The following is a 26,249-nucleotide window of genomic DNA, read 5'->3' as shown; positions in this document are numbered from 1 at the left end:
TGACTGCAGTTCGAGTCCTGGAACTGGCAGCTTGCTTTTTCACTTTCTCTGTCTCTCTCTGGTGAGTGCATGTGCCCTACAGCAAATTTAAAAAATAATAAGTAAATCCTTTAAAAAAAAAAAAAAGAGTGGAAGTCTTGGTGCTGGGGCGGAGAGTCTGTCGATAACGAGCAAGCTGACATCGCTGTCTTATCTGAGGCAGAGATGCTGTGAGAAACCGTGAATCTTGAAAGTGGCATGAATCAGCTAGAGTTTGGTGGGGGGCCTCCGCTGGATCCAGTCAGCTATGGCAGGAATGGCTTGGACTTTCTTCTGCAAGGCCTTCAGCCTGGGGCGGACGTCCAGCAAGTCAGGCTTGAGGACCAGCAGCGTGGTGCAGCAGATATCCCAGTAGAAGTCCGCCCATGTTACCTAGTTCAAAGGGAATGAGAAAGCCTTTTCATTAACTATGAAATACGTAACTTTATCAGCACTCCACAATTAAGCTTTATGTGTTGATCTAAAAGATCGTTTCTTTTTATTCAAAAGAATCTTTTGTTATTACAAGAGCAGAATGTATATAGGACAGGAATTTAGAAAATTACAGCTAACACCATACTCTCGACACTGAGATTACTGCTATTAACGCCTTCCTGTATTTTTCTATGCAGACAGGAAAGCAGAAATAAAGGTACACTCATCGACGTATTTAGTTTTGCTAACGGAGATCTGAAAGTACACACGCTTTTGGAACCTGGTCCAGTCTCCTCTGTGACCATACATTTTCATCATATCTACACCTAATCCATGCACATGTGTGTGTGCATGTGCACTGCATTTTTTTAAAGATGGAAAACATACTCACAGTGTTACCAACAAACCACTCTTTTTCCCCTAAATATGTGTCCAAATCTTGCAGAAGGTGAGGTGCATCGTACGTGAGCAATTCGTTAAACATTCGATCCTAGGAGAGGAGAAAAATATCACTTTAAGAAACATGAGAAGAAAAAGAAATAATATGATTTTAATAGGAAGTTGGTGTTTTATTCTCCCACATACATGGAGAAAGGAAGAGGCTGTGTATATTTTTTCAAATACTGCCTGTGTACACAGGTACTCTGTGGTTCATACGTTCTAGTTGTACAGAACACATCAATGTGAGTCCTGCCAATTTCACGAATTTATGAACCCAGAGCCACGTGCCACTTGGCATAGCTCAGCCCAGTCGGCTCAGCGTCAGTCAGAAGGCGGAAGCTCAGCCCAGTCGGCTCAGCGTCAGTCAGAGGGAGGGTGGTCACCATGGCTGTGGTAGAGAAGCTGGGAAAGGAGGCAGGGAACAGAACAGGGCTCGGTGGTGGACAGCTTGCCACAGGTGCCGGTGTGCACCGAGCGGTTCCATTCCCGGCGCTTTTCCACAGTTCTGGGTGTGCCGGTGCTCAAGGGAATGCAGGGCCCATTCACAGTCTTACTAACTGTCCTACCGGAGTTGTAGCCAGGCTCTCTCTCATTACAAACCGGGTGAATTTTCTGTCTAATGGAATGTAAACTGGGAAACAGCATACTCATTCTTTAAGACTCATTTTACGCACTCACCCAAGTAATATAACGAAAATGAAATTTGACTCTATGTTGTTTATTTCCTATGTATTTTTAACAACTATTTATTTAATTATATTCATTATTATTATATTTTCACCAGAGAGAGAGATTGAGAAAGCAAGCCACCGGGTTCAGGACTTGAACCACAGTCGACCATGTGGGAGTCCAGTGCCTCAACCACCATGCCACCTGCCATCTCCCAGATGTATTTTTTTTTAAAACACATTTCCTGGGGCCGGCAGGTGGTGCAGCAGTAAAGGTGCTGGATCTCTAGCCAACTCCACAGTTTGAGTTTCAAACCTGGCAGCTTGGGAAACATGCCGGGTGCATGTGTGTGCATACCCAAAATCCCAAGAAGGGAATGGAGGAGAAGGGATTGTGGCATGGCCACCCCTCTGGGGAATGACCTCTCTCTCTCTCTGTCTCTCTCCAGTGAGTGCATACACCCTATGGTGAAAATCTTTTTTAAATGATTTCCTGATAAAGCCTGGACAGCCATCTTTATAGTTGGTGGGTTCAGAGACTCCCTGCCTCTCTTTCCAGAGAATTAAAAACCAGGAGGTTTTGTTTCACCCTGACAAGGTTTCATTTCTAACAAGTAACTTTTAGGGGTACAGGGAGGATTGTCTGTTTTTCCAAAGTATTGCTTTTAAATCTGTACTATGAAAATCATTTAGTATTGGAACCGGCCCATTAGAATTCCCTCAGTCCTGCGTATCCTTCACATCCACACACTGTTCTTAAACGAGGAGACCGAAACACAGGTCTGTTTAATAACCTCAGGAACACTAGGAAGTTCGAGGATGGTCGTGGTGACCAGTGACATCTATTTTATATTTACTTTTTAAAATTAGAAGTGGACTTTTTAGCTGCAAATACTGAAACATCTGTACATTATTGTGTGCACAGGAGAGATTTTTAAAGCACGTGCAGTATTTTCACTGTCTAGCCACCTTAACTGCATCAAAATTCTGCCTTCGAAAATTTTGCCTGGCCACAAGGAGGCAGCCATTTAACCCACTGCAGAGTTTAAGAGAAGAAATACAGATCCGTGCGTTTTTCGTTGTACTCTAGCCTCTTGTCATTAAACAGCCTGTAGCAATGTTTCTACGTGCTTTTTCTCCATATGCTTTATTCCTGAACTTGGATTGCTGTGTCCTGTAAAATTGTTTTTTGAGGTCAGTGGTATGCGTTAACTCCTATCATAAAGGTTCAAAGAACATTTTCCTCTGAAAGGTGATCTCTGTTAGGGAGCCTCAGCTATGGAAGAATAGGAAATAGAGAGGGAGAGAAGTAGCAGGTCTTTAGCCTGTGGAAGAAAAGAGCTTTTGGCATGTTTTCTGCACTGGGGAGTTTGTATCTAAATGGTTATGTCGCTGGACTCCCATATAGTTGACCACAGTTCAAGTCCTGGACCCGGTGGCTTAAAACTCACATTGGGCACATGTGCATGTGTGCCCATAATCCCAAGAGGAGAATGGAGAAGGGATTGCAATGTAGCCATCCCCTCTGGGAAGGTGATTTCTCACTTTCTCACTTTCTCTGTCTCTCTGGCAAGTGCACATGCCCTATAGCAAAAAATCTCTTTTTTTAAAAAAAAGAACAAAATTTGAAATTACAATAAAAACAACACAAATTAAAAAAATAAACCAAGACAACTATTTATATAGCATTTACATTGTATTAGATATTATGAGTGATCTAGGATGATTGAAAGCTACAGGAGGGGATGTGTAGATTATTTGCAAATATGACATCATTTTATGTATTTCTTAAAGAGATTGTTGCTATAGGGCACATGTGTCCACTGGAGAGACAGAGAGACAGAAAGTAAGAAATCACTCCCTAGGGAGGATGTCCCACTGCCGTCCTTCTCCTCTATTCTCCTCTTGGAATATTGGGCACACACATACACGTGCCTGGCGTGAGTTATAAGCTGCTGGGTCCAAATTCAAACCATGGTGGACTACATGGGAGTCCAGCAATGTAAGCATTATGCCATCTGCTGGTCTCACCACATCATTTTATAAATGGGTCTTGAACTTCCGCAGATTTTCATTTCCTCAGGGCTTCCTGGGACCAACCCCCACAGATACCAAGGGATGACTAAACACCTGGATGTGCTCCTGTCCTTAGGTAAAGGTGGTATGATTCCAAAACCCAAATGTATTTATGTAAAGATATTTCCGGGGGGGGGGGCTCTTGAGCATTGTTGATGGGTATTTAAATTAATTCAGCCATTATGGAAAACGGTATAGAGGTCCCTAAAAATAGCCGCCATCTGATCCAGTATTAGGCATATGATCCCTCTACTAGGTACATCAGAAGGGAAGGAGTTCTGCCTGTCATGGAGACACTGCACTCCACGCTGACGGCAGCCCTGTTGCAACAGCTAAGATGTGGAATCTTCCTAAGTAGCTAGCATCTGATGAATGGATAAAAAAAAATGCGGCATGTATACACAATAGCACCTTACTCAGCTGTGAAAAAAAAAAAAAAGTTAAGAAAATTGGTGAATTCCTGTCATTTGTAGCAACATGGACAAACCTGGAAAGAAGGTAAGTAAAATCAGCCGTGCACTGGCTCTACGTCCTCACTCCTCAGCAGAAGCTCAAGATTCAGTCGAGCAGGAGTAGGGAGTGTAAGGTGGGTACAGGGAGCTGGAAAGCTGAGGGCCATGGAGGGAAAGGGTGAGAACTTGCTTAACAGATCCAGAGCGTGTGCGGTGACAATTCTGTATATATTTCTCAGTGACTAGCAGGGTGATCTTAAGTGTGCGCTGCACAAAGCCATGATGCATGTTGGAGACCAGACCTATCACTGCCCTGATTGATTACTGCCCCCCATAAATATGTACAACTAGCATATGTAAATTAGAAGCTACAATTTTAAAAAATATTTATTTAATTTTATTTATTTATTCATTTATTTTAATTTGACCAAAGAGAGACACAGAAAGAAAGAGGGAAAGTGAGAAAGCAAGCCACTAGGTCCAGGGCTCGAACCATGGTTAGCCATGTAGAATGTCTAGCGCCTCAACCACCACACCACCTGCTGGCCCCGAAGTTGCAATTATTTTAAAAGGGCCAGCTCCATATGGTTAACTGCTGTGCATTGGGAGCCAACTGTGGGTTTAAATCCCAGCCTCAATTGCTTGAAAACCACTAGGCACATGCATACATGCTTCCATCCCACGGGGACGGAGAATGGAGGAGAAAAAGCATGACCAGACTGGGGGATACTTTCTCCACTCTGTCTTGCATGCACATGACCCCTGGCAAAAAATTAAATATAATAAAATGAACATTGTTGGGCCAGGTCTATGGCCTGGTGGTTAAGGCAGCCAGATCCCACATGGGCAACTTCGTGGTTTGAGTTGTGTACCAGTGGCTTGAGAAACACACCAGGCGTGTGTGCGTGTGTGTCCCAAATCCTGAAAGGAGGGAGAGAAGCAGGAGCAGCAGGAAATGTAAAGATGTGTAAATCTTACAGAAAAAGCAGAAAGGATTTTTAAAAGGAGAGAGAGGGCTCTACCTGGAGGTGGGCTGATGTGAAAGGGCAGGGCAGAAAATCGCTATTACTTACTTTTTTAAAGAATATTTTATTTAACCTTATGTATTTTATTTGTTTATTTAAATTTGATCAGAGAGGGATATAGTGAGAGAGCGAGTGAAAAAGCACGCCACCAGGTCTGGGACTCGAACTATTGTCGGCCGTGTGGGAGTCCAACATCCCTAACCGCCACACCACCTGCTGTCCCCAATCACTGTCAATTACTTTAAGCTTTATTTTTAAGAGTTACTTTATTTTAACTTTATTTATTTATTTTCCAATTTGACCAGAGAGAGACAGGGAGAGAGGGAGAGAGGGAGGGAGAGTGAGAGAGAGAGAGAAAGCCACCAGGTCAGAGACTTGAACTGTGGTTGGCCATGTAAGAGTCTAGTGCCTTTAACAACCACGTCACCTGCCAGCCCCTATTTTAAACTTTTTAATAAAGTTTAATATTTTTAAATTGTGCGCACGTACTCCTTTGATAAAAATGAACTTGTTGGAACCAGCAGATGGTATAATGGTTATGTCATTGTAGTAGTCAACTGCAGTTCAAGTTCCAGACTCAGCAGCTTAAAACTCACGCCAGGTGTCGTGCACATATGTGCCCAAAATCCCAAGAGAAGGGATTGCAGCATGGCCACCCCCTGGGGAGCGATTTCTCGCTTTCTGTCTCTGACTCTCTAATGAGTGCTCACACCCTATAGTAAAAATCTCTAAAAAAATGAAAAAGAAAAAAAATAAAACTTGTTAAAGCACCTCACACAACACCTGGCAAGTGGTGTGCGATGAATAGTGGTAATAACAAACTGGTCACTTTACTTTTATATCCTGCGTTTTCTCTGCCCAAGGAAAACGTGACATGAAATCATCCAAAGTGTCCACAATGGCATCAACTTGGCATTGTTCCACTTCTGTTTTCCCAGCCAGATCTATGGAGTAGAGAGAGGCACACCAACATGCACAATTTAATTTACTATATTAAAAACTGTATTCGCTTTTAAAAGCTAGTGTATTCAAATGGTTGAAAACTCAAAGCATTATAAAGCAATGTCCAGTGCAAACCAGCTTCCACTGCAGCCGGTCCACCTCATTTGACTCCTGTACCTGTCTCCTTTGTTTGTAACTTCTTTGATTAATTTCTTTGTATGCATTCATTGTTTCTTTTTCTTATTAAAAAATTTGCCAGGGGGCATGTGTACTCACCAGAGAAAGACAAAGAGCAAGCAAGCACCCCCATGGGGTGTGGCCATACCACGATCCCTTTTCCTCCATTTCTCCATTATCCTGGGATTCCGGCACACGTGCACACACACCCAGTGCCTTTCAAGCCACCCGGGCTTGGATTCAAACTGTCAGTCGGCCATGTGGGACCTGGCACCTTTAACTACCAGGTTAAATGATCAGGCTGGCCTGATGATTCAGTTTTCTAACGTGCCTTCCTGTGGGCGTGCCAAGCAACCAGGAAGTATGACCGCGATGATCATCCCGCACGCTTAGCTGTAGATACATTGCTTTTCTAGGTAAAACCTACAATTGCTTAAGGAATGAAGGCCGTACTCGGAATCTTTCTAACCAGATCTAACCTGTTTCTAAGAAGTTTTCTTTCTTTTTCTCCTCTACCCTGCAAATTGGAAGTTCATTTCTCTCACACCATTTCTCTGTGCCTGGCGTGTTCTAGCCCAGTTATTCTCAATGTGAGATCCATGGACTGGCTGTATTAGCATCATCTGGGAAATTGTTACGAATGTAAATGCTTGGGACCAGCAGATGGTGTAATGGTTACGTTGCTGGACTCCCACGTAGTCGACCGCGGTTCAAGTCTCAGACCCGGCAGCTTAAAACTCAGGCCAGGCACGTGTATATGCTCAAAATTCCAAGAGGAGAATGGAGGAGAAGGGATTGCTGTGTGACCATCCCTCCGGGGGGTGACTCCTCACTTTCTGTCTCTGACTCACTCTCTCTGGCAAGCGCATACACACTATAGCAAAAATCTCTCTAAAAGATAAAAAAAAAAATGTAAAAGGGAAAGAAATAGGCTTTAAAAGAAACACAAAAGTAGCTCTTTACTTTTTAAAAAGAATGTGAGCGGAGGGTGAGGGCCTAGGGAAGGCCATGGAGCACAGGGCTGGAGAAAGGGCTTCAAGCCAAGGCAGGGCTAAACAGTCCTTCGGCTTCTCATCAACACCATGGGAGCAGCCAGTGCTGAAAACAGTCAGAAGCCAGCTACTCACTTCCCAATGCCTCACATGGTACTTGGGGAGGCAAAGACGCCCTTTCCGTTCTTAGGCTGAGGACACCATGGAGTACCTGATGTCTAAGGGATTTCGACCCCCGTATGTGTGTTTTTCCTGCTAATTGTTTTCCTCCACAATTTATGATATGCACACTAGCAAACATTTTAGTTGAGACATATCTGTCCAATTTTTCAGATAACTTTGTAAAGACTTTTGGGAGGGCAAGGAAAGGCAGGGGGATATCAAATAAAGCTGTCTAACAGCCTAGAGAATTTATGGGAGGTTAAGCTAATACAGATGTGTGTGTGTACTGCGTGAGCATTTAATTCCATTCCTATGTACACTACGATGTTTACGATGAACTTACCTAATGAATATTGAACATATTTCATGTTATTTTTTTCAGTTATCAAAATCCTTAAACACTGTAAATACATTACCTGTGTTTTTGGTCAAGTATCTCGCTATTGCTAGGCTCTGGTGAAGGATAAATCCATCGACTTCCAAAATGGGGATTTTGCCAAATGGAACAGCTTGAAACAAAATTAGCATAGCATTAATTTTATAACAAAACCAAGTGTTTGAATACTTCAACTTGTACTGATAATAGTGTAAAGCAAAGCGTGATTTTAAAGTCATGACATTCTTAATTTTTAAAAAAAATTTGCCAGAGGCTGCACATGCTCGCTGGAGAAAGAGACAGTGAGACAATGAGAAAGACTCCTCATGAAGAATGATCATGCCCCACTCCCTTCTCTATTTCTCTTTTCTGATTGTGGGCATGTACACACATGTGCCTGGCATGTTTTTCAAGCTGCTAGATCTGGAACTTTAACTGCATTGTTAACCATGTGGGACCCGGCCACCTGAAGTACCCTGCCACTGGCTAACCCAAAATGTTTTTTTTTTGAAAGGACATTTGATAACCTCTACTGGAATCTTTACATTTTATAAGATAAAACACAAAAGTTAGATGACCTGCTAGAAAGTTAGTGAAAGAACTGCTTTTTTCTTTTTTTCTTTTTTTTTTTTTTAGAGAGATTTTTACTATAGAGTACATATACTCACTGGAGAGACAGAGAGACAGAAAGCAAGAAATCACCCCCTGCCCTCAGGATGGCTACAGTGCAGTCCCTTCTCCTCCATTCTCCTCTCAGGATTTTGGGCACACACAGTTGCCCAGTGTGAGTTTTAATCTGCTGGGTCCAGGACTCGAACCACAGTCAACTACATGGGATGTATCCATTACCGCCATCTGCTGGTCCAGAAAGAACTGTTTCTAAAACCCAGATCTATAGTGATACTAATATATATATATATACATATATACACATATATATATACACACACACATATATATATACACACACATATATATATACACACATATATATATATACACACACATATACATATATATATGTATATTGCTCATACAATTAGTACTTAGTTTAAAAAAAAGAAAAACTTTTTTTACAGCTTCATCGGGTTAGCAGGTAATGTGGTGCCTAAGGCGCTGGATCCTGCATGGCCATTGGCACCTACGGTTCATGTCCTGGACCTGGCAGCTTGAAAAACACACTGTGTGTGTGGGTGCACGCTCAGCTTCCGAAAGGAGGGAGAAGTGGAAGAGAATGGATTGCGGCACAACCTGCCCCAAGAAGAAAGAGGTGCTTTTTTATTTACCCTCTGTCTGTCTCGCTCTGGAAAGTGCATACACCCTCTGTGAATTTAAAAAGACAAAAAAGGGGGCCAGCAGATGGCATAATGGTTAAGGCAGCTGGATTCCCACATGGCCAGCCATGGTTCAAGTCCCTGACCCAATGGTTTGAAAATCATGTCAGGTGCATGTGAATCCAAAATCCTGAGAGGAGAATGAAAGAGAAGGGATTGCGGTGTGGCCATTCCCGTGGGGGCTGATTTCTCACTTTCTCTCTTTTCTCTTCTCACTTTCTCTCTCTGTCTCTCTCCTCTCTGACAAACTCATGCTCCCTATTAAAAAAAAAAAAGAAAGAGGAAGTCGTAGTCTGAGGATGAAGAGTTGGTCTGCATGTTGTGTTAAGAGTACAGAATTTAGCCTATGTTTTCCTGTGATGAGGGACAATTTGATATGAGCATCTACACACATCCAGGACAGACTTCTAGCAGATAACCATATAGTTTATTAACATCTGTAAATATTACATTTAAAAACTACAAACCTATTAGATTTTGGTTACAAGGTATGACACATTTGCTATAGAAAATTTCTAAATTTATAAAAATAATTCTACCACAGTTATAACCAGTTTAATATTGACTCATTTTCTCATATAGATTAAAAATAAAATCGTAATGAATACAATGGTTTCTAAAACAATTTTTTTCATTTGACTTATTTATTTATTTTTTCCAGTTTGTCAGAAGGCACACGGGCTTGCTGGGGAGGAAAGGAGAGAGAGATGGGGAAAGTGAGACAGCACCTCCTGTGGAGAATGGTCACACTTCAATCCTTTCTCCTCAGTTGCTCCCTTCCTTTGGGATTTTGGGACACATGTACACATACTCGCGTGTTTTTTAAGCCACTGGGTTCAGGGCTCTTACTACACAGTCAGCCACGTGGGATCTAGTCACCATGCAACGGGTTGGCCTGGTAGTATCTTTTTAAAATATTTCTATATCAATTAGACACCATCTTTTAAAAAAATGATTATTTAATTAAATTTATTTATTATTATTATTATGTATTTGCCATAGGGCACTTGTGCTCACCAGAGAGAGAGTAGAGAGAAAGTGAGAAGGCCCAGGACTTGAACTACGGTCGTACACGTGGGAGTCTACTACCTTAACCACCACATCACCAGCTGGCTCCTAGACACTGTCTTTTTCTTTTTCTTTTTCTTTTAAAGTTTTTTGCCATAGAGCATGTACACTCGCTGGAGCGACCTAGAGGGAGAGAAAGTGAGAATTCACTTTTGCAGGGGGGTTAACCATGCTGCAGTCCTCCTCCAGTCTCCTCTTGGGACTTTGGGCATTCATACACACATGCCTGGTGTGAGTTTCAAGCTCTCATGTCCGGGACTTCAACCACAGTTGGCCATGTAAGAGTCCAGGACCTTAACCACTATACCACCTGCTGGCCCTGACACCAACTTTTTAATGACCTGATGCCTTGTGTACTGATCACACTTTTCCCAGAGACTTAGTTTTGGACATATAATTATAAAGGGATTTCCAAAAGTTCATGGAAAACACATATTATGAAAAAACTATGCATGGATTTCAAAAGTTTGTATACCAAAATAAATTTGTAATTTATTCCATTGTTTTAAAACTTTTTGAAATTTCCTTGAATTTTTGGAAAGAAGGAACATAGTAAAGTGTAACCTGTAATCACATGACTCACATGACTACTGGAACCAGCTTCATGTACTTCCTTCGAGTGACTTTCATGTGCATGCTCCGAAAGTGCAGGATGAACTACGGTTCACGTCAGGAATGAAAACATCTTTGCCCACTCACCTCTAAATGTGCCAAGTACTATTCTTGGTGCCAGAGATACTGCAGTGTGCAAAACAAAGCCCCAAATAAAGCTGACATGAGTTGGAATACCTTATTTGAAGCCAAAGGAAGGTATCAATATGCCTTATAATAGTTTGAGGGAGGTGTTCTAGGCATTTACTACTTATTCCCATTAAGTCTTCCAGTACTTACAACAACCCTTTGAGGTGAGTGTTAACTATTCTCTCATTTAATCAATTAAGTCAGTGTCTTGGTCTATTTTTGCATTTCTTATAGGAATACCTGAGACTGCATGAACTTATGAAGAAAGAAAGGTTTATTCAGCTCATGGTTTGAAGATCTAGGGTCCAGGGGCCCACTTCCACGGTGGCAACAATATGGCGGAAGGCAGGCTCTTGAACAGAGTACCTGCCTGTAAGTTTCTGTTAGTCCCGTCAGTGTCCGTGTAGGCTCTGCCTGCCTCATTTCCTCTCCTTATACACACACCAGAACTCAATCATGACGACTTCATCAGACCCAAAGGCCCCGCTCTGGGACCCCATGAAGGGGTTAAGTTTTTACTTAAAACCTGGACAGTTCAACCAAGTCCCAGCACGTGAACTTTGGTAGGGGGAGGGGAGGTTCCCTCTGATTACCACTCAGTAAAATCTCATTCCGAAACATGAAACCTCAGGGGACAAACTATTATCCAAAGAGGTTAACAGAGGTTACATAGGTTTTTCTAGGTCACACCTCAGGTAGAGGTTATGAAGTCATGTTTGACCCTGGTGGGTCTATTAGGTCACCTTATCTCTTTTTTTTTTTTTTTTTTTAGAAAGAGACCTTTGTTATAGGACATGTGTGCTCACCCAGAGAGACAGAGAGAGGCAGAGACAAAAAGTGAGAAATCCACCCCCAGGGGGAATGGCCACACCACAATCCCTTCTCCATTCTCCTGTTGGGATTCTGGGTAGGCATGCACATGCACCTGGGGTGAGTTTTTAAGCCACCAGGTCCGAGATTCAAACTGTGGTTGACTACCTGAGACTCCAGTGACGAAATGATTCCACCATCTGCTGGTCCCCCTCACCGTTCTTTACACTTTTTACCTCCAGAATTTTGTGCCATCATACGCAAGCCTGATTTCTTTGTCCTAATGGGCTTTTGCCTTATTTATTTATTCTTTTTGAAGCACTTTAATATTATTAAAGAAAGAAAAAAATGTAAACATACGAGCACAATTCACCGAGTTTAAGCAGAAAGATTTTTTTTTATTTTTGCTAAAAGATGTGTACACTTGTCAGAGAAAGAGAGACAGAGAGAGAGGAAGAAAAGCACATCTCCTCACCCCCTCACCATGGGTATGCCACAAACCCTTCTCTTCCATTTCTCCATCCCGTCAGGATTGAGAACGTGCATTCACACATGCCCAGTATGTTTTTTAAGCCACTGGGGCTGGAATTCCAACCATGGTCAGCCGTGTGGGATCCAATTCCCTTAAACACTAGGTTACGGGGGCTGGTTCAAGAATAAATTTTTAATGGACTATCTAGTGATGGAATGTGTTGATGAAGGTTTAGGTCTCGATTCTAGCTAAAGGGATGTCAAGATTTCAAACACTAGAGAATATTGCTAAATTGGATGAGAGATGAAACCAAATAATATTTGTAATGGAAACCACTTCCAGTATCTGTTCTTTCATTTCTTCCTCAATTACTAAAATCCTAAATTTTTAGCTAGGTAAATGGTTACCCACAATAAAGTCAGTATTTTCCAGCTCCTCTATAGCAGTTCATGTGAGATCATGTAACTAAGTTCTTGCTGAGGTAATGCAAGCAGAAATGACCTATGTAACTTTCTGGTCAAGCTGAAGCAGGCCAACTTGAGGGTTAGCAGGACGGCAGCCATTTTTAAATTAAGAAAGACCTCTAATGAGAACAATCTAACTAAGTGCCAAGTCATGGGGGATATGTTTGAGGGAAGGTTAGATGAGAAACTAGGAATGGGTATTTTCAGAAAATAGGAATCAGGATAATTGCTCAGGGGAAAGTGATTGACTCTGATGGATGGTAATGAGGAACAATTTCCATGTGCTTGTCTCTGTAAATACTGAACATATGCTGAGCTTTTTCAGCCCATTTGGTGGTGCTTACTGACTGTAATCCGGCTACAGAAACTCCATTCTCCAGCCTAGGCCTCGAACTCTCAGCCTCTCGTTTCATTGACTGTGAGTAGAAGCGGTGGGGCTTAATTTGCTGGTAAGGATGCTGTTAAAAGGAAGGGATGTGAGGGACCAGCAGTTGGCGTAATAGCTATGTTGCTGGACTCCCATATAGTCCACAGCGGTTCCAGTCACGGACTCGGTGGCTTAAACTCATGCCGGGCGCATGTGCGTGTGTGCGTGCGTGCCCAAGATGCTGAGAGGAGAATGGAGGAGAAGGGATTGCTGCATGGCCATCCCCCCTAGGGGATGATTTCTCGCTTTCTGTCTCTCTGTCCGTCTGTCTTTCTGGTGAGCACACGCGCCTTATACCAAACAAAAGCTCTTAAAAAAAAAAAAAAAAAGGAAGAGGTGTGCCTTCCCCTCCTCACAGGGCTCACTAGGTTGAATGTAGGAGAGTTAGGACTATCTTAGAGTGTAAATAGGATAGCCAGGGGATGCAGGTCAGCAGGAAAGAAGAAGCCTGATCTTTGACAACTTTATGGAACAAAATCGCTGTGTGAACTTGGGTATTTTGTTTTTCTGTTGTTGCTATTTATGTATTTATTTTAATTGACAGAAAGTGCATGTTCTCACTGGAGAGAGACAGAGACAGAGAGAAAGCACCCCCCCCCCAATAGAGTGTGGCCATACAACCCCTTCTCTGCCATTTCTCTGTACTGTTGGATTTGGGACGTGTGCATGCACATCTGGAGTGTTTTTCAAGCTGCCAGGGCCAGGATTCAAACTGCAATCAGCCATGTATTGATAGGTCTGGCTCCCTTAGCCACTGGCTACCATGCCAGTCCCAAACTTGGGTTTTATTCTTTTGGGGGGGAGAGGTTTTTGCTATAGGGCACGTGCGCTCACCAGAAAGACAGAGACAGAAAACAAGAAATCACCCCCTGGGGGGATGGCCACACCGCAACCCCATCTCCTCCACTTTTCTTTCAGGATCTTGGGCACGCACGCACACGCGCCCGGCATGAGTTTAAGCCACTGGGTCTGGGACTAAAACCGCGGTCAACTATACATGGGAGTCTAGTGACATAGCTATTACGTCCTCTGCTGGTCCTGCAAAAGAGATTTCTATCTTTGTTCTTTCTTTCCAATAAAAATGACTTTATTTGGCATACATTTGAAGATTGCACCAGGGCACAGCCTGGATGAGTGTATTTCAGGTACCCCCAAACTGACTCTCCACGGTCTTCCAGTCTTCAGACGGGTTTAAAAGGTAAACACCTCAAGCAAGAGGGGAAAGAAAAGAGGAAACTGGGGCCAGCAGGTGGTGTGGTGATTGGGTGCTGGACTCCCACATGGTTGAAAACTGTTCAAGTCCTGGACCTGGTGGCTTGCTTTCTCACTTCCCCTCTCTCTTTCTCTGTCTCTCTCTAGTGAGCACATGTGTCCTGTAGCAAACTGAAAAATAACACTAATAATAAGACTAAATAAATAATCCTTAAAACAATAAGAGGAGATTATACCAGTTATTTTGAGACAGTTATCCTTGACTACCAGGATCAGTAACAAAGGCAACAGCAGTCCAAGGAGGACAGGACAGTGTCTGGCCAGATGGCCTTGAAGAAGTGGTCTTTGTGCAAGGCTGTGATTCTGGCAGAGTTGTTAACCGTTCTTGTTATCACACATGCTAGTTTAGTCAGGGCTGACACAAATGACTCCATTTCGATTCTGAAAATCTTCCACATTCTCTTTGTGGACCACGAAGTCTTGACAGAGAGAATTCCACTCTTGGGCCTAGTTCCTCACTGGCTCGTGGTCTGTGAGTTCAAGTGACTTATCTTCTCGGCCTTGTAAGGGGCCTAGGTATATCCTGGAAAAGGACAGAACGGGTGCAGGAAGGCTGCAGCTAGGAAAACGGCTTTTCTGGAAACACACGTCTCCTGTTTTCTTGGCCTTTCCTCATTTCTCTTTCAGAGGTTTCCCTATTGCTCTGTTCAGCTTCCAGGAAAAGAAGTTTCTTCTTCGTGAAGCTTGTTGGTCTTCTCTCACACATCTTCCTCTTCTGCCTACGGTAGTCTTCCTCCCTCAAAATGCTCCACATCCATCCCCTCTTGAAGGAAGCCTTCCTGACACTTGCCAAGTCTGGATTAGGCCCTGCACTCCCTGTGTATTCCTTTTTTCTTTTCTAAAGAATTATTTTAATTAATTAATTAATTAATTAAAATTCGACCAGAGAGAGACACAGAAAGAGAGAGAGAGGGAAAGTGAGAAAGCAAGACACCAGGTCCAGGATTTGAACCATGGTTGGCCATGTGGGAGTGGCCAGTGCCTTAACCACCACACCTCCTGCTGGTCCCCATGCTCCCTGTGTATTCCTATGAGGTCATTCCTTACCTCTTCCATGACACTGAATCCACTGCATCAAAACTGGCTGGCGGCTCCTCTGAGATCCCAATGGCCAAGCACTTTTTTTTTTTTTAAAGAGATTTTTGTTATCGGGCGTGTATGCTGGAGAGGCAGAAATCAAGAACCCCCCCACACACACACACCCCTCTGGGTAGTGGCCATTCTACAATCTCTTCTCCTTTCTCCTCTTGGGATTTTGAGCATGCATGCACATGCGCCTGGCATGAGTTTCAAGCCACTGGGTCCAGGACTTGAACCACGGTCAACTATAGGAGCATTCAGAGCCTTAAATACTAAACCACCTCCTAGCCCCAGATGCAGCCCCCAGATGCAGCATATTGAAGAAGGGAACTACTTTTTTTTAATCTTTATATCTCCCTTATAATAATGGATGTTGAGCACTTTTTCATATGCTTTTTGTCTGTTCGTATGTCTTCCTTGGAGAGTTGTCTGTTTAGTTCATTTGCCCATCTTTTAATTGGATTGATTTTTGTGCGTGGGGGTAAACTGCTTGAGTTCCCTGTATATTTTGCTTATCAGTCTCTTACTGAGGGAGAATTTGCAAATATATTCTCCCATTCTGAGGGTTGTCTCTTCTATTCATATCTTATTACTCATATTATTATATTGGTTCTCTGTTCATTAAAGCATTATATTGTAACTATCATGGAGTTTAAGATCTTTAACTCTAGGAATCTCTGAAAATATTAAGAAAATGTAGACATTCCATTTTTTTCTTTTTTAAAAATTTGCCAGAGGGCATGTGCACTCACTGGAGAAAGACAGAAAAAGAGGGTAAGTGAGAAAGCCCTCTCCCTCCATGTAAATGATCACACCATAATTTCTCCTCCATTTCTCCGTCCTATTGGGATTTGGGGCACACACATGCACTCAAGCCACAGAAGCCCAGATTCAAATTGTGGTGGACCATGTGAAATTCAGCACCCTTTATGACTAGGAGATGGGGCCAGCCATGCAAATTTATTATTCATAGGTCAATAACCATAAAACTGTTGTTATTGCATTGTATTGCATTATCTGTGCAAATAACTTAGGCCATGGTGTTAAATTGGCCTGGTTTGAAACTCAATTCTGTTTGATAGGGTTGTGAAATGAGAAAGATGACCTAAACTCTGCACACTTCTGTTATCCCAACTATAAAACAGAAATAAGAATACAACTCATGTTCATTTCCCCTCCCTGATACAAGCTTTATATTGGTTTATCATTATATTCGCTTCCTGAGGTGTTTGTGTTTTCACTTCTAAGAGGAAATTTGCTGAGACCCATATCATTTATTTAGTTTGCCCAAATTGCTACTTCTCAGTTGAAAACTATGAGTTATTTTTTTAGTTTTTATTTCCCAAAGGAAAGGCAAAAGGTTCTGAAAGCATTTCCCCCTACGTTTTCATGACTTACTCTTCGTGTCACTTACTTGATTTGATTTTGAGCCAGTCAGCTTGTTCTATTCTATGGTCTTCATATTTGATGTCCAAATAAGCAAATATGTACCGGATGATTTCTGCTCTCCCCCTCATATTAAAATAAGTGAGTTTGTAGCTTGGCATCTTGCGCTCTGGAAAGAGAAAAAGGGAAGGATTATTTTAATAACCCTCTTGAGATGTCTCAGTATTTCTCTTCGAGGACAATTTGTTTGTTTGTTTGTGTGCTTTTTTAAAAATAATTACTCTTTAATTTTATTTATTTATTCATTTATTCTTAAATCTGAGCAGAGAAAGACACAGAGACAGACAGAGAGAGAGGGAAGCTGAGAAAGCAAGCCACCAGGTCCGGGACGGGAATCACGGTCGGCCATGTGGGAATGTCCAGCATCTTAGCCACCACGCCACCTGCTGGTCCCTTGAGGACAGTTTTTCAAATTTTTTCATAGCAAGGCCAGCACATGGCATGGTGATTAAGGTAGCTGGACTCCCACATAGCTGACTGGTTCAATTCCTGGACCTGGTGATTTGAAAATCACACTGGGCACATGCGTATGTATGCCCAAGGTCCTGAGAGGGGAAAGAAAGAGAAAGGATTGCAGTATGGCCATCTCCCATGGGGGTGATATCTCGCTTTCTCTCTCTCTCTGTCTCCCTCCTCTTTGGCAAACACATGCACCCTATGGTAAAACAAAACAAAACAAAACAAAACAAAACAAAACACTTTATGACATCTTTTAAGATCACTGGAGATACTGGGGCCAGCAGTTAGCGTAATGGCTACGTCGCTGAACTCCCATGTAGTTGACCAGGGTTCGAATCCCGAAACCGGTGACTTAAACTCATGCTGGGTGCATGTGTGTGTGTGTCCAAGATCCTGAGGGGAGAATGGCGGAGAAGGGATTGCAGAGTGGCCATCCCTCCTGAGGTGGGGGTGATTTCTCACTTTCTATCTCTCTGTCTCTCTCTGTCTTTCTGGCTAGCGCATGTGCCCTATAGCAAAAACCTCTCAAAAAAGAAAAAAAAAACAATCACTGGAGATACTAAAGGATATTTCAAAGCCAAATTTATGAATCAGTATATAATAGCATATGGGAAAATGGATAGAAATAAGCTCTCTTCTGCTCTCTCTTTCCTCTTTGCCACCCCGGCACTAGTTGGAACATTCCAGTGAAATAACCAAATTCAAATTTTACTTACAAAGGTGTTCAGACTGAGAGGGTACCTCCACGTGAACCTTCAGAGCATGGATTAAAAACTTGTCATTTTAAGATGGCTTTGCCCTGCACTGGTCACGTGTGATGTGTGGCATTTGACATTGTGTTTGTTTTGTTTGATCTGGTGACACCGTTCGGAGTCTGTGAGGACAGCTGGGGAAGGACAGTCAAAGCCAAGGAATGCAGAGCAAGAGGAATGTGAATGGCATGTCCACCTGTCGTTCCCCCCTTCCCTCACCTGTGGCTTTTCCCTGGACCTCAAAGAGAATCACTCCCTGCAGTTCCAACATACTAAATCCGAGCTGGGGTTGGGTTGCATGCACCTTACAAACCCACCTGTTGCACACCGGCTGCTGAGCGTACCGCTCCACTTCCTTTGTGGAGGAAATAAACAAACTTCTCTTACATTTCAGAAAGTTTGCTGGTCTTGGTTATATCAGGATTATTTTGTGAGTTTTCTGTGACTTGTATCATTGTATTTCCACTGTTTATAAATACTTAATGATCTGAAGCACTTATAGAGGAATGCATTATAATTTTATAATGATACAGCAGCCGAGAAAGAAACAGTTCCCTTTGAAATTCAGTTCTTCCACTTAGTTGCTGTATGTTTGGGTGCTTGTTAACTAAGTCTCCCTGAATTCCAAAGCCCATGTCTTATAAATGGATGTGGCACCCACCTGGGTGTGTAAAGTATGCAGCACAACACTAAACACTTAACGCATGGTTTAGATAGTGGTCTGTCCCCCCAAGGTTCACGTTCTCATCCCCAGTGTAATGGCATTGGGAGCCGGCGAAACCTTTGAAAGATGAGGTCTGGTGGGTGGTGGCTGGATCATGGAATCCTCCCTCATGAATGAATGAATTCTGTTACGTGAGAAGGGGTGATATTAGCTCTCATGATAAGGCTTAGTTCCAAGTGAGCGAGCTGTTATAGAAGGAAGGTGGTTGCCCCCCGGTGGCTCTCTCCCTGCGTGTGCTGGCCGTCCCCTCTGCTTCTGTCACCCATGTTGTAATGTAGCACCAGAGACCAACCCGATGCCTTTGGCCTTTCTAGCCATCAGAACTGGAAACCAAGTCAATCTCTATTCTTAATGAGAGATCCAGTCTCGGACATTTCGGTTAGTAGCAGGTGTGCAGACTAAGGCACGTCCTAATGCTTAGTGTTGATAATAACAAGTTTGAACTCATGTTCTAAAGTCAAAAATAAACATAACAACAATTATTTATTTAATGTGGTGAGCTTAAAATGTTTATTCTCTATTAAGGAAATTTTTCAAAGAAAATTAGTGAAGAATTAGAGACAAGGAAAAGTTGAGGCCTAGCCAAAGTAGCTGGATGCTGGACTTAGCAGAATGAGGCTTGGGTTCAATTCCCAGACCACCCTAAAAACTAGGTGTGGTGGTGTGGGCCTCTCATTCCATTAGATAGGCTGAGGCAGGAGATTTCTGGATTGAGATCCAGAAAGGGCTTGTCTAAAACACCACACACATACCGCAGAAAAAGAAAAGTTGGGCTCAAGCCTCATCAAGTTCCACCTGAAATAACATCGCATAGACGTCAACAAGCCATACAAGTCTAGATCAACAAGGGCCAACCTCAAGTTCATATATTCCTGCTCCCTGTGGAGAAGACGACCTGGACATAACCGTGTGGCTGCCTGTCTAGACCCTCTCCAGGTCCAGGCAAGGACAATGATGGCATCCCCTGTTTCTCTGGCCCCTGGCCCTCCGAGCATGGCAGCTGTGCAGTGGAGCGGATGCACCTTGTCAGAAACATGAAGCCACCTGGATATTCCTGCGAGCCCACTTTCAGCCAGTCCAGCCCCCACCTCAGGGACCTGTGATGTAGACCACACATATGCAGGAGAACACTCTCTGAAGAGGGAGGAATTGAGTAAACTAAAAAAAAATTCCATGATTAGGACAGGCAGGTGGCATGCTGGCTAAGGCTCTGGATTCCCACATGGCTGACTGAGGTTTGAGCCCCAGACCAGGTGGCTTGAAAATCACACTGGAGGTATCTACATGATGCCCCAAATCCTGCAGAACAATGGAGAAGGGACTGTGGTGTAGCCAACCCCCCCACCCCCGAGGAGTGGCCATTTTTCACTTTCCCTCTCTCTGTTTTTCTCTGATTCTCTCCTGAGAGCACATGCACCCTATGGCAAAAATCTAAAAAATAAACAAGTAAAAGTATCTGTGATTTATAGCCCCATATTCCTTCTGGGGTGAATTATGTAGATAAAGGAGTTCACATTTGCGGGACTAAATGCAATGCCCATCAGGACAATGGGGCTGTTTTCCAGGTTACTTAGAAATGCTGAGCTTAGAAATGAAGGGTAGGAAAGATCTAAGAGTGAAAACAGTGATAGGAAATGGAGAGGCCAGCCACAGTGGTGCAGGCGGAGGGCGCCGCCCTGCAGTGTGGAAGCCATGGGGGAAACCCGGCTGGACTCTGGGCTGACCTGAAGCACATGGGCACACGCATGTGCACACACACACCCATGATCCTGGCTAACCAGAGGCCTGGGGTGTGGGGGGCAGAGCTGCATGGCACAGTCCTGCTCAGGGTGACTGTTTCCCTCTCTCTTTACAAAGGGATAAAAATTTTATCTCTCTTCAAAGAAATAAAACCAATCAACCTTTATTTATTTATTTATTTATTTTGGAGAGGTTTTCGCTATAGGGCATGTGCACTCGTCAGACAGACAGAGAGAGACATAGAGACAGAAAGCGAGAAATCATCCCCCAGAAGGGGATGGTCACGCCACAATCCCTTCTCCTCCATTCTCCTCTTGGGATCTTGGGCACACACGCACACGCGCCCGGCGTGAGTTTTAAGCCACTAGGTCTGGGACGCGAACCGCGATTGACTATGTGGGAGTCCAGCGACATAGCCATTACGCTAACTGCTGGTTCCCAAAACCAATCAACCTTTAAAAAAAGGTAAAATGAAAGATTTCTTCTAAAAAAAAAAAAAAAAGACAATAATTTTCAGATCACAATGAAAGGATCATTCCTAAGAAATAAAAAGCACAGTTATTAAATTCCTTTATCCATTTGTTTCAAATCTCAAACAGAACAAACAAAACAAAATCCTACAGAGTGGAAAAAGTTTCATTCTTAGTTGCAGTATCTATCTGAAAAGCATTTATATCTTCTTTTTTTTTTTTTTGAGAGACTTTTGCCTTAGGGCATGTGTGCTCCTTAGAGAGATAGGGAGACAGAGACAGTGAGAGAGAAAGTGAGAAATTGCCTTCCAGGGGGGGATGACCATGCTGCAATCCCTTCTCCTCCATTCTCCTCTTAGGATCTTGGGCACACTCACGCACATGTACCCAACGTGAGTTTTAAGTCACTGGGTCCAGGACTTGAACCCTGGTTGGCCATGTGGGAGTCCAGCAATGTAACTGCTATGCCATCTGCTGGCCCCCCTTTATATAAAATTTTTAGTTTATTTTTGCTGCATTAGTCAATATTTCCACTAAAAATGACATACTTTTCATACGTGTACACAGATGGTGTATGTCTTTCATGATCAGCATTGAAAAGTCATCATGTAAAGGTCAGCTCGGTGGTGCAGCAGTGGCACACTGCTCTAGCGATGCTGGATCCACATGGAAGGTCAAGGGTTTGGTGCCCCTGTCCACCTGTACATGACAGGTGCGCACGTCTGTGATCCCAGCCAGCTCAGATGCACAGGGAGGACTGCAGTTGTGATCTTGAGGGTGCTTGTCTTTGTCTGTCTTCCTCTCATGAAATAGACTTTTTTAAAAATTAAAGAAGGCTGCCTCCATAGTGTAATGGTTACAGGAGGCAGATCCCACATGGCTGACTGAATGGTTGGAATCCCAGCTCTGAGGGCTTGAAAAACATGCTAGGTGCACATGCACTTGAGCCCCAAATCCCAGCAGGATGGAGAAATGGAGGAGGGGCTGTGGTTTGACTGTACCCCACCGGGGGGTGCTTTCTCTCTCTCCCTCTAGCTCTATCTCCCTGTCCATCTCTAGTGAGCACATGTACCCTCTGGCAAAATTAAAAAAAAATTAGACATATAATTGTCTCCTTCAATCAAATTCCACATAAATGCCAGTGTCCAGCTCCTGACTTCTGCATGAGAGCAGAGGTGTTGTCTTTGCTGCTGTTAATTTGCAAAGTCATGCTATTTTATATTGAATGCCACTCGAGTAAAGAAGAGATTTTAAAATTCTTCACGCAAGTTGGTAGCTGTCCATATTTCTCTGCAAATATATCTTTAAATCTAAGATTTGGCGCAAGTCCACGAACATCTGACAAATGCTTATCTTTCCTCCTTTTAACGGTTGTAACTCATTAGTGAAGCTGTGCTTGAACCTGCCGTTCCTTCGTTACTTCCACAACGACATGTCCTACTAAGCAACAGTCTGGTGACTTGATTTCTACAACTATAAAATTCCAAACTTGGAAACGTTTGCTTTTAGTTTTATCTGCCCATTTTTATAATAAAAGAAAGTAAAGATAATGCAACTAGAAACATGAACTGATTCTAAAAGTTCTTGCTGTATTTTATAAGGCTTTTGCATAAAAACTAGCCGAAGGAATTCCAAGGAAACGTTTGGATGGCCAGCGGAAACTGACACAGCAATTCACAACAAATGCTCGAGTACTGCAGAGGGTGTGATCAGAGAATACATCCGTCTCCTCTCGCTGCATTTAGCGCTGAATCGCTGTTGTCATCACCCCACTTTATTAAAGCACTATTTTCATCAGAATGATGGGTGGCAGGATGAAGGTAAAACACATTGCAACCCCACCCCGGGGTGCATGAACACTCGGGGGCTAGATTAGATGGGCGGTGGAAGGGAATGTGTGCCTTGGAGTCACGCCTGCCATTTATTCTCAAAGGTGAAGCCCGAGTGGCCTTGGGCCAGTCCCCTGTTTCGACCTTGAGCTTTCTCACTGGTCAAATGGCAAGGAAAAGAGTGTGTTATGAAGTGCCCGTACAGTGCCTGACACGTGGTATATGCTCAGAAAAAGAAAAACTAAAGAACAAGAAAAAAAGGGGAAGAGGGAGGGGAAGATGGAGGAAGGGGAGTTCTCACCCTTTGGGTGAGCTTCGGATTATTTAATTGGACCCAGCTCCTCAAAATCATTTTTGACAAGCCAACCCCACTACAAAAACATAAAAATAAACACTTAAGTAATTACACATTAAAATAAAAAATAGAGCCTCAGGCAAAACTGATAAAAGAAAAAACATGAAAAGTCAGAATGTTACCAACAGGGGCTGGCAAGTGGCATAGTGGTTAAGGACGCTGGACTCCCTCGTGGCCGACAACAGTTCAAGTCACGGACCTGACAGGTTGCTTTCTCACTTTCTCTCTCCCTCTCTCTCTCTCGCTCACTCTGTCCCTCTCTGGTCCAATTAAAATAAACAAAGGTAAATATAATTCTTTTTAAAAATTATTTTCTTTACCTTTATTTATTTATTGATCTATTTCAATTTGACCAGAGAGGGACAGAGTGAGTGAGAGAGAGAGAGAGGGAAAGTGACAAAGCAAGTCGCCATGTCTGGGACTCAAACCCCTGTTGGCCATGTGGGAGTCCAGTGCCCTTAACCACCATGCCACCTGCCGGCCCCAATAAAATAATTCTTAAAAAAAAAAAGTAATACTACCAACAAAAGGGAGGGTCATAATAGCAGATAAAATGGATGTTTAAAAATATAAGCTGGAGCCAGCAGCTGGTATAGAGGGTTAAGGGACTGGACTCCCACATGGCCGAGCGTAGTTCAAGTCCTGGACCCAGTGGCTTGAAACTCATGCACGATGTGTGTGCATGCATGCCCAGAATCCCCCACAAAGAATAGAGGAGGGGACCAGCAGTTAGATTAATGACTATGTCTCTGGACTCCCATGTAGTGGACCATAGTTCGAGTCCCGGACTTGGGGGCTTAAACTCACACCAGGTGCATGTGGGTGCGTGCCCAAGGTCCCGAGAGGAGAATGGAGGAGAAGGGATTGCGGCGTGGTCATCCCCCCTGGGGGGTGATTTCTCGCTTTTTGTCTCCCTGTCTCGCTCTGTCTTTCTGGTCAGCGCACACGCCCTGTAGCAAAAACCTCTCCAAAAAAAGAAAAAGAAAAAAAAAAGAATAGAGGAGAAGGGATTGCAGTGTGGCCTCGCCCACCCCTGGAGGGGTTGATTTCTGACTTTGTTTTCTGTCTCTTTCTCTCTTTTTGTCTCTCTGACAAACACATGCACCCTATTGCAAAAAACTCTTCAAAAAAAGAAATCATAAGCAAAGGCCAGCAGGTGGTGTGAAGGTTAAGGCGACTGGATCCCACATGACCAATGGCACAGTTCAAGTCCTGGAACCTGACAGACTGAAAATCATGTAGAGTGCACGTGTGTGCATGCCCCAGATCCCGAGAGGAGCATAGAGGAGAAGGGATTTCAGTGTGGCCATCCTCCCAGGGGATGATTTCTCACTCCCTGACCCCGCCTCTAGTGAGCGCACAGACCCTAAAGGAAACTAAAAAGAAAAGAAACTTTTACATATAAACTCATGTGAATTTAGCAATCAAATTCAGATTTAACTTGAATATGTGCTTAACAGAGGCCAGCAGGTAGCATAGTGGTTGGGGTGTTGGCCTTTTACTTTGCTAACTGCGGTTCAAGTCTTGGACCCAGTGGCTTCAAACATGTTGGTATCTGTGTGTGTGTGCCCAAAGTCCCAAGAGGAGAATGAAGAAGAGATTACAGCATGGCCATTCCCCCTGGACATGATTTCTCACTTTCTGTCTCTCTACCTCTGCCTCTCCAGCATGCCCACACACCCTATAGCAAAAATCTCTCTAAAAAATGTGCTAACCCTGTGTTAAGGTTTATTTTTTTCAGGTATATTTGCTATAGGGCACATGTTCTAGCCAGAGAGACACAGACAGAGAGACACAGACACACAGAGAGACAGAAAGTGAGAAATCACCACCCTCCTCCCAATGAGGGATGGCCATGCCACAATCCCTTCTCCTCCATCTTTCTCATGGGATCTTGGACATGCAAGCACACACACCCAGTGTGAGTTTTAAGCTGCCATGTCTGGGACTTGAACCATGGTTGACTACATGGGAGTCCAGCAACGTGACCATTACGCCTTCTGTCCCTAGAGTGGTGTTTTGAATTGTAAAAGTTAGGTTCAGATAGCAATTGTGTGAAGTACTGTTGTTTATCTTCTGGTCGATAATAACTTTTTATTACCCCTAACAGTTGATAAGGCGGGCTGGCTTCCCTCACCTCAGTGTCCCCTGGACATGTCACTGGGTGGTCAGGAAAGTCATGACTCCTGTTTGTGTAGAAAAACATAGGAAAAGATGTCATGGCTTTCCTGATGACCTACTAATCTCAGTTCTGGAAAAGCTGCCAGGTTGGGGTTAGATTGTAGGACAATCGAGAAACAGAAGAATTTTTGTTAACTGAGTTAAACACTCAATGTTTACTTTTGAATTGGCAAGCTGGGATCTCTATTTTTTTTTAATCAAATACCAACTAAATATTGTTTTAAATGGTTCATCACATGAAAGCCAAAGCAAGAGAAAGAACTAAAATATCCTTTGGGAGCCGCGAGTTCAAATCCCCTGCCTGGGGTACATCCCTTAATCTGTCTCAGAAACCAAAGGGTAATAGAATGCTATTCTTGGCAAAACCTGGACACGCTTCAACAACATAGGCCATTAGACTGACAGAAACTATTACAATACAATCTTTGAACGTAAAAGAAAAGAAATAGAAAAACCATGAAATAAAAGCCCCTACAGCTTCACACATTGAAAAGAAATCACTTGGGAAAATTCTGGAAGCAGTTACAAACCCTGGTTAGGTCAAGAGTTTTCCTCCAGTATTGACTATACTTTCTATGGTAAAATGCATTTGAAAGGATCTTTTAAAATCTCTCGTATCTCTGTTTCTCTCAGAAGATACTGTTTGATTCTCACGTGGTCACGAACATAGGCTCTGGATAAGATAATGCCAAAGTGAATTAAACGGTGACGATAGATCCCAAGACCGTCCCTCAGTCACAAACAGCAGGTTACAGTTACAAAACGAAAGGCCTAGCAAGTGAAGAAGATGCCATTTCTTATGTATGTGCAGGTCGGTAAGAGCACTTACTTGTGCCAGGTCTCAGCGGCGTCTCCAGTGTC

General features: G+C 43.2%; 1 protein-coding gene across 1 annotated transcript; it reads right to left on the bottom strand.

Moving 5' to 3' along the window:
* Nucleotides 1-92: 92 nt before the first annotated feature.
* Nucleotides 93-26,249, bottom strand: HPGDS (hematopoietic prostaglandin D synthase). The gene is made up of 6 exons (XM_006164494.2): nt 26,218-26,249; nt 16,847-16,987; nt 7,805-7,897; nt 5,950-6,059; nt 845-943; nt 93-411 (listed from the first exon to the last, which is right to left on the bottom strand). Exons 2-6 carry the CDS (start codon nt 16,977-16,979, stop codon nt 247-249), a joined length of 600 nt encoding a protein of 199 aa, XP_006164556.1. The 5' UTR covers nt 16,980-16,987; nt 26,218-26,249; the 3' UTR covers nt 93-246.

The sequence above is a fragment of the Tupaia chinensis genome, unplaced genomic scaffold (genome assembly GCF_000334495.1).
Source record: "Tupaia chinensis unplaced genomic scaffold, TupChi_1.0 Scaffold143631_1, whole genome shotgun sequence".
NCBI classification, from domain to species: domain Eukaryota; kingdom Metazoa; phylum Chordata; class Mammalia; order Scandentia; family Tupaiidae; genus Tupaia; species Tupaia belangeri.
Note: the sequence above shows the minus strand (reverse complement) of the source record. Positions and strands in the feature narration are given on the sequence as shown.

What these genes read in the sequence shown, in the direction of transcription:
- HPGDS (XM_006164494.2), bottom strand. Translation starts at nt 16,979, where the DNA reads ATGCCAAGCTACAAACTCACTTATTTTAATATGAGGGGGAGAGCAGAA. An exon ending in CTGGCTCAAAATCAAATCAA is followed by an intron (nt 7,898 to 16,846) that starts GTAAGTGACACG and finishes TTTTGTTTCAAG; the next exon opens with CTGTTCCATTTGGCAAAATC. An exon ending in ATACTTGACCAAAAACACAG is followed by an intron (nt 6,060 to 7,804) that starts GTAATGTATTTA and finishes TCTACTCCATAG; the next exon opens with ATCTGGCTGGGAAAACAGAA.